Source organism: Onychomys torridus, chromosome 1 (assembly GCF_903995425.1).
Source record: "Onychomys torridus chromosome 1, mOncTor1.1, whole genome shotgun sequence".
Lineage (NCBI taxonomy): Eukaryota > Metazoa > Chordata > Mammalia > Rodentia > Cricetidae > Onychomys > Onychomys torridus.
The window spans coordinates 141,561,621-141,574,947 of NC_050443.1; the positions used below are offsets into that span (position 1 = coordinate 141,561,621).

Below are 13,327 nucleotides of genomic sequence, written 5' to 3' on the forward strand. Positions count from 1 at the left end.
AGGTGGTCCCAGAGCAAGGTGATGACAGGTACTTGAAAGAGCAACTGACTGAGGTCCTTGTCTTAAGCAGCATCGTCTGGTTTTGTGCTGGTATGTGTCCTTCTGGGGGTGATGACATAGTCCCATCCCCCTTGCTAGCATCTTGGTGGGTGTGTAAGGGATGGGTATCTGTTAATGCTACCATGAGCGTGTTTCCCAGGTGGGACTTAGCTGTATTCTAAGATTGGAGCATGGAAAACGATGTGGTGCGACTCCAACCTAAGAAAGCTGTCGGAACCAGAAGGGATGTGGGGCAAAGGCCAAGTCCTCATGACCCATTAGAGGCAGGACAGCCCAGGGCTTGACATCAGGCAGACAGTGAGCTCATGGCTTCCGAGCAAGTAATGTAACCCTCCAAATCTCCAGTTTCTCATCTCTATGATGGCGACCCTGTGAGAAGCCAGCGAAGCAGTGAATGGGTAGCCCCAGCTCTCTGCCTGCACTAAATGGGAGGAAGATGGCGGGAGATGGCTGGTGACGCAGTGACAGCTGGGTGCTAAGACACTGACTTAGAAGATGGCTTTGCAGGGGGGCACAGTTCACAGCAACAGAAGAGCCTGTGCAGCTTATCCTCAGGCACGGCCAGGCTGCCTCCCCAGGTCGCGGCATCCTGTCATCAGACTTGCTGGTAGATGCCACGTGGCGACAGTCCTAGGGAGGTCGAAGGGAAATGCCTGTAGTGGGAGGGAAGGTGGCCTCTAAGCTCTCTGCTTTCATCTCTACAATGCCAGGAAACGTAGCAAAGGGCTTGGCCTCCGGCCTGATCTGAAGATCTGGTGAAACCAACAATTGTATGGGATAAAATTAGAAGGGGGTTTAAAAAAAAAAAAAGACTTCTGAGTGATCACTGGGTACAAGTAACAAGCTTATTTGCTTAGAGGTTTTTCCTCGACAATTTCCCTATTGCTTAGCTTGCCAGGGAGGCCAGAAGAAGGACACACAGACATCCTATGGCTGTGTCAAGAGTCGTCTCTGGAGTCTGGCTGCTCACTGAGGTCTCTCTCAGGATGACCGCTTTCCCACTGTGCCCTCATGCCCCTGTCTGTCCTGGGTCCCCTATTACAAGGACACCAGTCATGGGATGAAGTGCCACCCCCATTGACCTCATTTCTTCCCCATTACCTCTTTAAGGACTCAGGGTAGGGACCTCGCCCCTTTCCGCACCAGGATCCTCAGGTGCAAAGTCTTAAACAAAAATGTGAGCCTTGAGGATGGTGAGAGGGCTGAGCGGGTAGCATTCTTGTGCAAGTCTGGTGACCTGAGTTCAATCCCAGAGCCCCAAGTAAAAATGGATAAAGAGGTCTGACTCCACAAACTTGTCCTCTGACCTACATACATACGAGTGTCATAACACACATGCCCATGTGCACAACACATATATCACCTTTAAAATTTTTTTGAATTTTAAAAGTGCAAGCATTTGCATTGAATGAGTGTCTCTGCATTTGCTTACAGTATCTAATACAGTGTAAATGTTGTGTGTTCTGTCATGAAGAAAATGACAGTTAAAAAGTCAGTACATGAATGAGACAGTCTTTCCTTTCCAAAACTTTTTCCATCCATTATTGGTTGAATCTAGATATGGACCCCATGGATGGGGGTTTGGGGAGAAACAGCTATACAGACAGCTATATTCTAAGATGTGTGTATGAGGGGTTAGGACTTCAACGGAGAGCTTGGAAGACACACAGCAGAACCCATAAAACTCAGGATAAAGGGTTTATCCTTTGTGTCATAGGGATTGTCACCCACAGATGGCCTTCGGAATGTTTTTGGCATGCCCTTTAAACAGTGTTCTGTCTTGGTTCCCTTCTCGTAGGTGAACGGCCCTTCCCCTGTACGTGGCCAGACTGCCTTAAAAAGTTCTCCCGCTCCGATGAGCTGACCCGTCACTACCGCACCCACACTGGCGAAAAGCAGTTCCGCTGTCCGCTGTGCGAGAAGAGATTCATGAGGAGTGACCACCTCACCAAGCATGCCCGGCGTCACACTGAGTTCCACCCCAGCATGATCAAGCGATCCAAAAAGGCGCTCTCCAGCCCCTTGTGAGGTGCTCCCCATGGCAGCCAGGCAGAGATGGTCCCCGGAAGGACAGAGCTCCCAGGAAACAGACGGACACGTGGAACCCCGCCCCAGCAGCGGCGCGCTGGCCACGGGAGGTCACTGCTCTTTGGTTAATATTCTGATACTCTCCCTGTACTGTTTCCAAAAAGCACACGGTAGCCTAAGATCAAAGTCAACGTTTGGTCCCTTTGCAGAGGCAGCTTGGGACCGTCTCTGACTGTTGGAGGGCAGGCAAATGCTTTTGGTATTTTCTCCTTTGTTTTGGGGGGTGGGCGGGAGGGGGTGGCAAGGCCAAGACTCGGGGTAGGATTTTGATGATTCACACTGGTGTACATATGTCTGACTGGGTGAGTTGACCCCTGGCCTCCCACAGTGACTCTGGGTCCTTGATGCTTGTTGACCCTCAGAATTGTTTTCTTCTCTTTTCATGTGATGACCAGTGTGCTCCAGTCTGTTTAGCAGAACCACCACTCTCTTGAATCATTTTAACTTTTGAGATTTAAAAAAAACAAAAAAAAAAAAAAAAAAAACCCTCCATAGCACAGCTGTCTTTTATGCAAGCAAGAGCACACCTACTCCAGCATGATCTGTCATCTAAAGACTTGAAAACAAAAAAACAACAAAAAAAAAAAGTTACTTATAGTCAATGGATAAGCAGAGTCCGAATTTACACTAATCACGATAAACCTCCTCGAGGTCATGATAAGTCCGGAACTTTCAAACCCTGCTTTGTATGAATCGTACTATCTGAACATAAACTGCACTTTTATTTTCTAATACCGAGGGTGAATAAGGTAAATACATGCTTTGAGGGTAGAGGCAGACGTTCTGTTTGGCACCACGTTATAATCTGCTTATTTTTTTACAGTATACATGTTTTCCCTGAGAACCCAATGCAGAGATATGAGGGCAGAATGTATAAAACACATGCTGAGGAGGAAGTGGGGGGAGGAGGAAGGTAGTGTTTTAAAGATGAAAAGTGAGCAGACAATTTTAACTTCATGAATTTGTTTGAATTTTCCCGTCCTTTCAGAGAATGCCATCTTAATACACTCACGGCACCAGGACACAGACAGCGCACGAGCATTTGGCTCTGTCTAGTGTTAGTTGATAATTGGGTGCATAACCATCACCAGGCCTGGAAATGCCTGTTTTTGTTTTTGGGGTTGGGGGGGGCAGATTTCTTGGTCACCTTCTTGTGTTCCTATGAAACTCCCACTATGAGGTGCAAGAGTTATATCCAAGGAAAGGGAGCTGAAATATGAAAAAAAAAAATATTTGCCCCTATAAGTAGTAACTACCAAGGGAAGACACCACAATAATTTCAAAGGCGACTCTGCAGAACAGCCCCTTATGGTGAACGCCGGTCAAAGAAACACGTGAGTGATATCACATCACCAGCTGTCTGCATCAGTAGTCCCACCACTACTTAGCTTGTATCCAGGTGTCTACAATGGCCTGAACCACTATATCCATCCTATGCCATTTACTGAAAACTTAATTTTGGCTTTTACACGGCCAGAAAAGACAAACTCAGTTTTCATAGTTAAAAAAAAAACAAAAAAAAAACAAAAAAACAACAACATATGAAAACAAACAAAAACCTCATTTGAGGGGAGTCAGCAGTGATCGTGGGGAAATGTTTACATTTTTTTCCTTCAGAAATACCACTTTCTGATGATTTTATCTGATATTTAAAACAGGGAGCTATGGTGCACTCTAGTTTAGCCATGTGCTGCTGCACATGGTGTGTAAACTCGGGGTTCTCACCTGCAAGGAGCTCCACATTTCACCCAGCACATGCTCACTCCATCTCAGCATCGGTGCTCCGGCAGTGGGCACGGGGCACAGCTGACTCCGACTTCCAATACAACAGCCATCATTAGCACAGTGTTTTCTGTTTAACCAACGCAGTCATAGTGGTTCTATCCAGAGAACTGCTTTTAACATTAGGGACTGGGAGCAGTCCATGAGCTAAAAAGGAAAGTGTTTTCTCACGAGAAAACATGTCAGGAAAAATAAAGAACACTTTCTACCTCTGTTTCAGATTTTTGAAACGCTTATTTTAAACCAAATTTTAATTTCTGTGTCCAAAATAAGTTTTAAGGACATCTGTTCTTCCATATGAAATAGGTTAGGCTGCCTATTTCTTCCTGAGCTCATGGAAAAGGCTATGCATAGGGTACTCTGCGCGCTGCCTTTTAGTGAGTGAGGAGTTTGAGGTTGCCTAGCAACTTGCTAACTTGTATAAACTCAGCTTTCCCTCGTAGAAAGAAAGGAAGGAAAACCAAGTCAGTGAAAGACAATCTTAATGTTTCAGGAGTAAATCTGTATGTGGCTCTTGTCAAACACTTAGATGGATATAAACGCAGCAACTTGTTTAAAAAGAAAATGCACAATATACTTCCCGGAAGAGTTGCTATAATTGCCTTTTCAAGTTGTTGACAGACACACATTTGATATTCTCTTATATGTTCTAGTAACGTAACGTATCAACTCAAGGCTTTTTATTCTCTGTGATCAGTCCTGTTTTGTGTTGCAAAACAGGAAGCAGCATTCTAATTAGATTTACTACATGGAGATACGGTTCAAATAGGACTACTAAGTTCATTGAGCACTAAAACTATGAAACAGTTACTTTTTATATTAAAAAGACCATGGATTTAACTTACAAAAATCCAAATGCAGGATAGTAATTTTTGTTTACTTTTTTAACCAAACTGAATTTTTTGAGAGACTACCGCAGGTGTTTAAAAAGAAAGAGAAGTCATTTTATCTAATACTGTAAGTAGTTGTCATTCATGGAAAATATACTAGTTTTAGAGTTAAGATATCTCCTCTCCTTGGTTAGGGAAGAAGAAAGCCCTTCTCCATTGTGGAATGATACCCTGGCTTTAAGCTCCACATCACGCTTCTTTTGAGAATTATATTTGGTAGTTACAATTACAGAAACCAATTAGTTTGTCAGTTTGCAGATAGATTTAGCACCGTACTCATCACTCTGGGTAGATAAGATGTTCTTTCACAGCGGATGAATGGTCTGTAACACTGTAAGATACTGATCTTTACAACTGTTTTAATCAGTTTTATTTTTGTACAGTATTAGTGACCTAAGTTATTTTGCTGTCCCGTTTTTGTAAATCAAATGAAATTATAAAAGAGGATTCTGACCGTAGGTATTTTGTACATATGTATATATGTTGTCCAAATAAAAATAATAAATGATAAAGATTAAGTTGTTGCAGCCATTATGTCCTTCTGTAGGGTCACGGTTTGCCGTGTTAAGCCGTGTTCACAGAATTCCATGACAAGCACAGAGGTGATTTACCCCTGTGCCTTTCAGCTCGGCCATGTTTGCTCTCAGACCTCTGTGGGGTGCATGGAATGGAGGCCACTGGAAACCACTGCTTTATGCTGGAGGGGAATATTTATGTGTTGAGGTAACTCACATACGAGCTAGGGACAGATCAGAAAATGCTAAAGGCTTGGCCTGAGCTCCTGCTGTGATGGGGTAAGAGCACAGAAATGGTTTTCCAAAGACAGGCAGAAGTCATGGCAAGCAAAGAGTACGAAATCGCGCATGTGTGTGTGTGTGTGTGTTCGCGCATGTGTGCACATGTATGCATGGGATTTCTGTAATCATACTAGCTGTTGTTTTTTTTTTTTTTAACTTTTTATTTTATAATTTAGTTTATGTACATTGGTGTTCTGCCTGCATGCATGTCTGTGTGAGGGTGTCTGGAGTTAGACAGTTGTGAGCTGCCATGTGGGCTCTGGGAACTGAACCCAGGTCCTCTAGGAAGAGCAGTCGGTACTCTTAACCACTGAGTCATCTTTCCAGCCCCTAGCTGTTGTTTCTTAAGCTCTTACTGTGTACTGACCGTGGTGCTGTTTGGGTTTCTCCCTTGATCCGTGCAGCAGCTCTGTGTGACTTTGTTGTCATCTCTGTTTTAGGTGAGGAAACTGAGAGGAACAAACGATTTGGCTACAAAAATGTAAGGAGCATTGCCAACCCAGACCGAGTTCCCTAATCTAAATGCTGGGACCAGAGGGCTGGATTGGAGAGGCTTATTTGGATTCTGGGTTATTTGCATATACATAATAAATATTATCTGCATGTATGTAACAAAACACAATTCATGCATATTTCTTTCTAATTTACCCTGCTGGAGATAGATCTCAAGGCCTTGTACATGCTAGACTACTGTTTTTAGCCTTCTGTTTTGTTTTATTTTTTTAATTAAATTATTTATTTATTTGTTTTGTTTTGTTTTTCGAGACAGTTTCTCTGTGTAACAGTCCTGGCCATCCTGTAACTCACTCTGTAGACCAGGCTGGTCCTGAATGAACCTGCTGGATAAGAGGCATCCATCACCATCGCCCACTCTCTTCTTTATTTTTACTTATTGTTTTGAGACAAAGAGTCATTAAGTCGCCCAGGTTGGCCTTGAACTCGGCCCTCCTCCCTCAATTTCTTTCATTGTAATCTTTCTGGGGTTACAGACCTGCATTCCCGGGCCGGGATTGGTGGTTAAAGAAGCCTCTCCCTCCCTCCTTCCCTTTGCTACTTCCCCCATCCCACTCGGCTTGCTGCTTTTCTCTCGGCAGAGTTTCACTTGGTAGCCGATTTGAGTTCAAGCCAACGCAATCCTCCTGCCTCTAGTGCTGGGATTCGGCTATGCCACCACGCTCAACTCAAAATTCTTGTTTGTTTCATATGCAACTCTAAAAATACCCTGAAGGTCTGTGTATTAGTGCTTTGGCTTCGAATCGTCATGAGGTCAGATATGGAATTTTCTATGTGTGGAATGGGGTGTGCATTTTGAATTTAAAGATTAGGGATGCTCAGCTTTTGTTGTAGAGAGCTGTTTCTTTCTGTGCCTTTGTCAGAGAAGGTAGTAACTCACCTGACTCACTTTATTGGACACTGTGACTTGCTGTCAATGTGGACAAAACATGACAAGAAGAGGTACCTGCAGTCAGGGTTACATGAGAGCAGAGGAAAACAATGAACAAGGAAACAAATGATCCCCATGATCTCAGATAAGCATCATGATGATGATAAGAAGGCCTCGAAGTAGGGAAAGGCTCCTTTACTCTCCAAGGTCACTAACCATTTCCACTGGGACATAAAGGAGGCAGTGTGCATAGGTGTGGCGGGAGTTTTGGGGAGCTTGGGGTGTGATCAGCATTTGAGAGGATCTGGAGGAGGGCTAGGTGGCTAAATATGAAGAGAGAAGATTAGAAACAGGGGAGCCCTGAAGAAGGTTCAAAGGCAGAGTGTGTTAAAGTCTAATAATGGATCTCAACAAGCTCTTTCTGGGTGCTGTGTGGATAATGGATATCAGAGGCACAAGAGTGGAAGTTTGATGACCAGCAAGGAGGCAGTTGCCCTTGTTAGGATGGTTCACAGTCATTAGCAGGGGAGGTAGAGAGACATGGCTTGTTCCAGGAAATATGTCCAGATACCGTTTTTGAGTTGACATCAGGATGTGAGAAGGCAAGATTCCAGATGACGACCTCAGGTTTGCCACCCAAGCAACAGGTAGACCTTAACATGGTCACTAGAAGAGATGAAGTGGGTGGTGGCAGGAGCGAGGCCGTGGGCTTCTCCTCAGACATGTTGCTGTCTCATCTGGGGATCCCTACAGCATAGAGATAATGAGTTAGAGTTCAGACAAGAATCTGTACTGGAGAGTTGGTGGTCATTGTCATAGACAATAACTTAAAACCAAAGGCAAGTCTAAGGGGTACGAGACAGCAGTTGTCAGAGCCTAGAGCTGAAGAGGGCTAGGAGAGAAGCAGGAAAAAAAACAGACTGAAGGGCCGGGCGTGCTGTTGCATACCTTTAATCCCAGCACAGATCTCTAAGTTCAGGTCTGTAGATTTATTTTTCTTTGGGCCGCCAACTCACAAAATAACAACATGGAGACTTCTTATTAATTATGAAAACTCAGCCTTAGCTTAGGCTTGTTTCTAACTAGCTCTTGTAACTTAAATGAACCCATTTCTGTTCATCTACATGCTGCTATGTGGCTCCTGGCTTTTACCTCTCCTCCTGCATGTCCTGCTTCCTCTTCGTCTACTCTGGTGTCTCTCTCTCTCACCTAGATTCATCTCCCCTTCTTTTCTCTCTGCCTGGAAGTCCCGCCTAGCCTCTTCCTGCCTAATTATTGGCCATTCAGCTCTTGATTAAACCAATCAGAAGGTGCCTTGGCAAAGACACATCTTCACTGTGTACAAAAAGATTATTCCACAACACAGGCCAGCATGGTCAACACAACTACATAATACTCAGAGAACAAGGCAAAGAAGAGCCAGAAACCTGAGTTGCCAATTATGTGAAATAGTGTTGAGGTATGGAAGTAAGACCAGTGGTGAAAAGCCCCCACCATGCTGAGGAATCTGAGCTCCCTGGTGACCTTACAGAGCCATTTCATGCAAATGACGGACTCCGAATCTGATTGGGCATGGGAAGGAGCTAGTAGGAGGGGAAAACTGACAAAAGAAATGGAGTCAATGATTGCATGTTTTGCAGAAAACAAAAAGGACTTGATTAATACAGATTTGATCAATATACAGGAAAAGGGCGACATTCGAGAAGAGATAGAAGAAGAAAATAGAACGCACTATTTTTCATTGAAACCTCATTAGAAGGTAGTTTCTCAACTTGAATAAAACCAAACTGCATGTATGTGAGTGTGTGTGTGTGTGTGTGTGTGTGTGTGTGTGTGTGTGTGTGTGTAAGCATGCTTATGTATGGATATCTGCATAATCACTTGTATGTGCATACTCATATGTGTGCATACTTATATTCAAATACGTGGGGGTTGGGGTGCATGTTGTCCATCTTAGAAACTCACTTGAAAAGCAAAGGCTAAAAGCAAAGCTGTTAAAACACAACAGCCAAGGAACATAGTCCAGTCACTAATATCAAAACAGATAAAACTAATAGAATTTAAGATAGAAATAACTGGGTCACAGAGATGATTTTTGTCAACATCTATTACGTGAAGACATAATGGTATCCAATCATTCAGTTGGAACCTCAGGCTCACTCCTGCTCAGTCTGGGAAGCCTGTCTCTGTCTCCAACCCCACCAGCTCAGAGAGAAGTCCAGTTCCGCATTCTTGGCGGCTGCTGCAGCTTCCTCCCCTGAAGTTGCCGGCTGCCCAAATCCCTGCCTAAGTGCTCAGCTTTTGACCATACTTGAGGACAAACCCAGCTTATGGTTGACACATCATCACCCCTCACCTACAACCCATAAAGTCTCCCTGCTTTCGTTCAGGGGCGTGGCTTCTCTGGCCTTGATCTCTGGGACTAGAGAACCCACCCAAGAGTTGCTCTGCTCAAATACACCTGTTATATTTTTCCAATTTGGCTTTATCTGGCTTACAGCATCAGTGGAGAAACTTATGGGCCATGGGGAGGGTGCAGAAAACCCATTACTAATAACTCTATCAAAATATAAGTAAAATGATAAGAAAACAGGAAGAATTGATAAAAATGTAACCCCCCAAAAGTAATATGAATAATGTGTATTTCTCAAAATAGCTCATGCTGCCCTGGAAATCAGAGTAGCTCAGGTTAGCCTCAAACTCACAGCAGGCCTTCACCACAGCCTCCTGAGTAGTGAAAGACATCATTCCAGATTTCCACATTATTTTTAAATATCCATGAAAGTATGTAATATAAGACCACAAACAACACATAGATTATGTCTTAGATACTTTGGCATGTGCACTTTTAAAAGCAGTGCTAGTGTGTGAATGGGGGAGGGCAGACAAGTGCCACGGAACATGGCAGTGCTTCTACCCAGCGAACCGTGTGTCTACTCACTGTTTCACTTTAAATAGTAAGCAGAAACATCATTTTAAAATAAACTACTTTTAGTTAGCACATAAAATCATGGGCACTATTGCAACATTGGGACTAATATGCTTAGTACAAGTGTATATGAAAAGATGGATATATACTGAGAAAAATCTAACAAATAATATAAGACTTTATAAACATTCAACAATTCTCCACACTTTCAAAGGTATGTATTGCATAATAAGGAAGCATAATTTGCTTTGGCAATTAACAAAGACAGAGGTGGTAAAGGTTTGTTTTTGGCTCACAGTTTAAGGGTACAGTCAGTCACGGCAGGAGAGGTGTAGTGGGGAGCATAGCTCTAGATGTGGGGGCAGGGATAGGAGGAGGATGGTCACAGTTGACAGGAAGTTGAGGATGAATGCTGTGGCACTTCCCTTTGTCCTTTTTATTCAGTCTGGGAACCCAGCCCACTGAATGGTGCTACCCATATTGGGGTAAACATCCACTCTTCAGTTAAACCGCCCTAGAAATGCCCTCATAGACATGCCCAGAGGTTGCTTAAGTGATTCTAACTCAAGGCGACAATAAAGATTAAACATTACTGAGTTGGGGATTTAGCTCAGTGGTAGAGTACTTGCTAGGCCCTGGGTTCGATCCTCAGCTCAAAAAAAAAAAAAAAATTAAACATTACACACGTTCGTGATATATTTACCGTAAAAACACACAGCCTACTTTATTATTCATTTTTAATTAATTGTTATTTATTTATATTTAACACGAGAGATGTGTTTAGAATAAAGCTGGAAGGATCAGCAGGGCAGGAGGACGGGTTCATTCCTTTAGAGACAGGTCTTGCTGTGTCGTCCTGGCTGGCCTTTAGCTTGACGTTTTGCTGAGGAGGACCTTGAACTTCTGATCCTCTTGCCTCCACCTCCCAAGCACTTGGGATTACAGGCATGAACCACCATACTCAACATTATTTTCCTCCAGGGCTAGGAAAAGCCCAGGGCCTCGTGCCTGCCTGATAGGTAAGAGCTCACTAGCTCGCCGGGCGGCAGTGGTGCACGTCTTTAATCCCAGCACTCGGGAGGCAGAGCCGGGCGGATCTCTGTGAGTTTGAAGCCAGCCTGGTCTACAGAGCGAGATCCAGGACAGGTGCAAAGCTACACAGAGAAACCCTGTCTCGAAAAACAAAAACCAAACAAAAAAAAGAGCTCACTGCTCGGTTCCGTCCCTTGTGTCCCGTATGTCTCCTATGCTCAAATTTCTAGACTGAATGTAGATTTTGTTTATAAACGGGGAAGGAAAGACATGGCCAGAAATCACTCCGATGCCGTCATTTCAGGATGACAGCTCAGCCCCCTTTCTCTATATGAGACTCTGCTGTGTGCTCTCACCTAGGCTCTATACGAGCTCCTTGGGCTTACCTAAGTGAGGTTTGTTGTTTACTACAGTGCTGCCCTGCCCTCCAGAGAGGCAGCTCATCCATGGGTCATCCCGGAAGTCCACTTGGGGTCACATAGGGTCGTGTCTGACTGCAAGGACAGCCAGGGGCTGAGCTCTGAATTCTTAAGCTCCCTCATCAGTTCTCTAGTTCAAGTAGCCTCTGTTGACCTCGGCAGGGAAGCATTTGCTTCTTGTGTTTCCACTCAAGAACAGGAGCCGAGTTCAGCCCATCCTGCTCCCTCCTCCCAACGGTAAATTCAGTCCTTCCTAGGTCAAGTCGCCACACTGAAAGTTTGCTGACAAAACCAACCCGTCGTCCATGCTGAGCTGGGTCTAATGGATTTCTCTTAGGCTCTGTGTCCTCTTAAGAAAAGCCAAGGTCAAATGTAATATCCCGTAATTTCACTGTGGAAAGTAGGCTGTGTAAATGTCTAGGGTTGCACCAAGCAGGGTTTCAACTTCTGCGCCTTTCATCTCTCAGAGTACGTGGCCCTTGAGTAAGCAAGAGTTAAAATCCTTTCTCCCTTCTGAGTCCACTGTTCTCACATTAGCTTTGTTTATGAAAACGACCTGGAAGAGGGTGGTTTAGTGTTTGCAGAATCATGGCCCGTAGTCAGTTTTGTGTGGCCAGTAAGCTGAGAATGGTCTTTAGCTCCTTAACTGGCTGAAAGTTCTATTCCCCAGCACATGAAGAAGATGCCATTTAAATCAAAGCATTTACAGTTGAATGTTATTGGGGTGCAGCTATTCAGATGCATTGATACACGGCCTATGACCACAAGGCAGCTGGACGGTTGCGACAGAGACCAGAGAGGACACAGGGACATCACAGGAGACGCTGACCACCTCAAGGCCAGCTCTTGGATATCATGTCTTCTTTTGGAGGTAGAGAGTGTGTGGGGGAGCAAAGCCAGAACCTCATGCATACTAGAGTTGTGCTCTGCCATTGAGCTCTGTCCCTGAACCTCTTCTGACTTTTGAGATAGGGTCTTCCTGAGTTGCTCAGGCTGGCCTTTCACTCACTCTGTAAGTCAGGCTAGGCTTCAACTTATAATGATTCCCCTGCCTCAACTTCTTGATCACAAACCTGTACCACTAGGCCCAGTGCAGTGTTCTCTTTGTTTGTTGCTGGGTTTTGTTTTGTTTTGTTTTTCTTTTTTGACAAGGTGTTAGGTAGCCAGGCTGGCTCCAAACTGGGATATATGGCCCAGAATAACCTTGATCTTCTGTCTCTACCTCCCCAGTGCTGGAATTATAGGCTTGCACCACACTCTGCTTACAAGGTTTTTGAGGACCAAACCCAGGGCTTTCTGAATCCTAAGCAAACACTCTCTACCAACAGCTACATTTCAAATCTCTGTACTTTTTTCTTATATTATTTTAGGTTTATGGTGGTTTAAATTAGAATGGGCCCCATCAGTTCACATGTGTGAATGCTGGTCCCCAGTGAGTAGAACTGTTTGGGAAGGATTAGGAGGTGTTTCACTGGGGAAGGCTTTGAGGTCTCAAAAACCCATGCCAAGCCCAGTCTGCTCGCTCTCTCTTCTCTTCTCTTCTCTTCTCTTCTCTTCTCTTCTCTTCTCTCTCTCCTGCAACCTGGGGATCAGATATGAGCTCTCAGCTACTGCTCCACTGCCATGCTTGGCTGTCTGCTGCCATGCTCTCCACCATGTCTGTCAACTCACAATTTTTTTTTTGGAAGCTGCTTGCATGCACTTCTTGTTTTTATTTTTATTAGGTAGTATTATTTCTTTCTTGGGTCTCTGAGGGAGTTGAAGATCAGTTAGAAACAACAACAACAAAAGTTTCTGGGCTATGAACTGCTTTGACAGAACTGCTTCTGATAGTTGATGGTACACATGGCCCCAGACCCAGAGTTGGCGGTAAACTGTACCACAGCCATGTTTCAGTCTTACAAAGATAGATATTACACAGAGAATCTGGTTTATGTTGTCTTTGG

At 44.3% G+C, this 13,327-nt stretch overlaps 1 protein-coding gene across 1 annotated transcript in view; it reads left to right on the forward strand.

Moving 5' to 3' along the window:
* The window catches only part of Klf9 (Kruppel like factor 9), a 28,449-nt gene extending 23,117 nt beyond the window's left edge, over nucleotides 1-5,332 (forward strand). Inside the window, exon 2 of the mRNA XM_036207879.1 lies at nucleotides 1,859-5,332. Coding sequence (XP_036063772.1) covers nucleotides 1,859-2,088 — 230 coding nt within the window. The 3' untranslated portion in view covers nucleotides 2,089-5,332. The remainder of the gene's footprint in view (nucleotides 1-1,858) is intronic.
* Nucleotides 5,333-13,327: the final 7,995 nt, after the last annotated feature.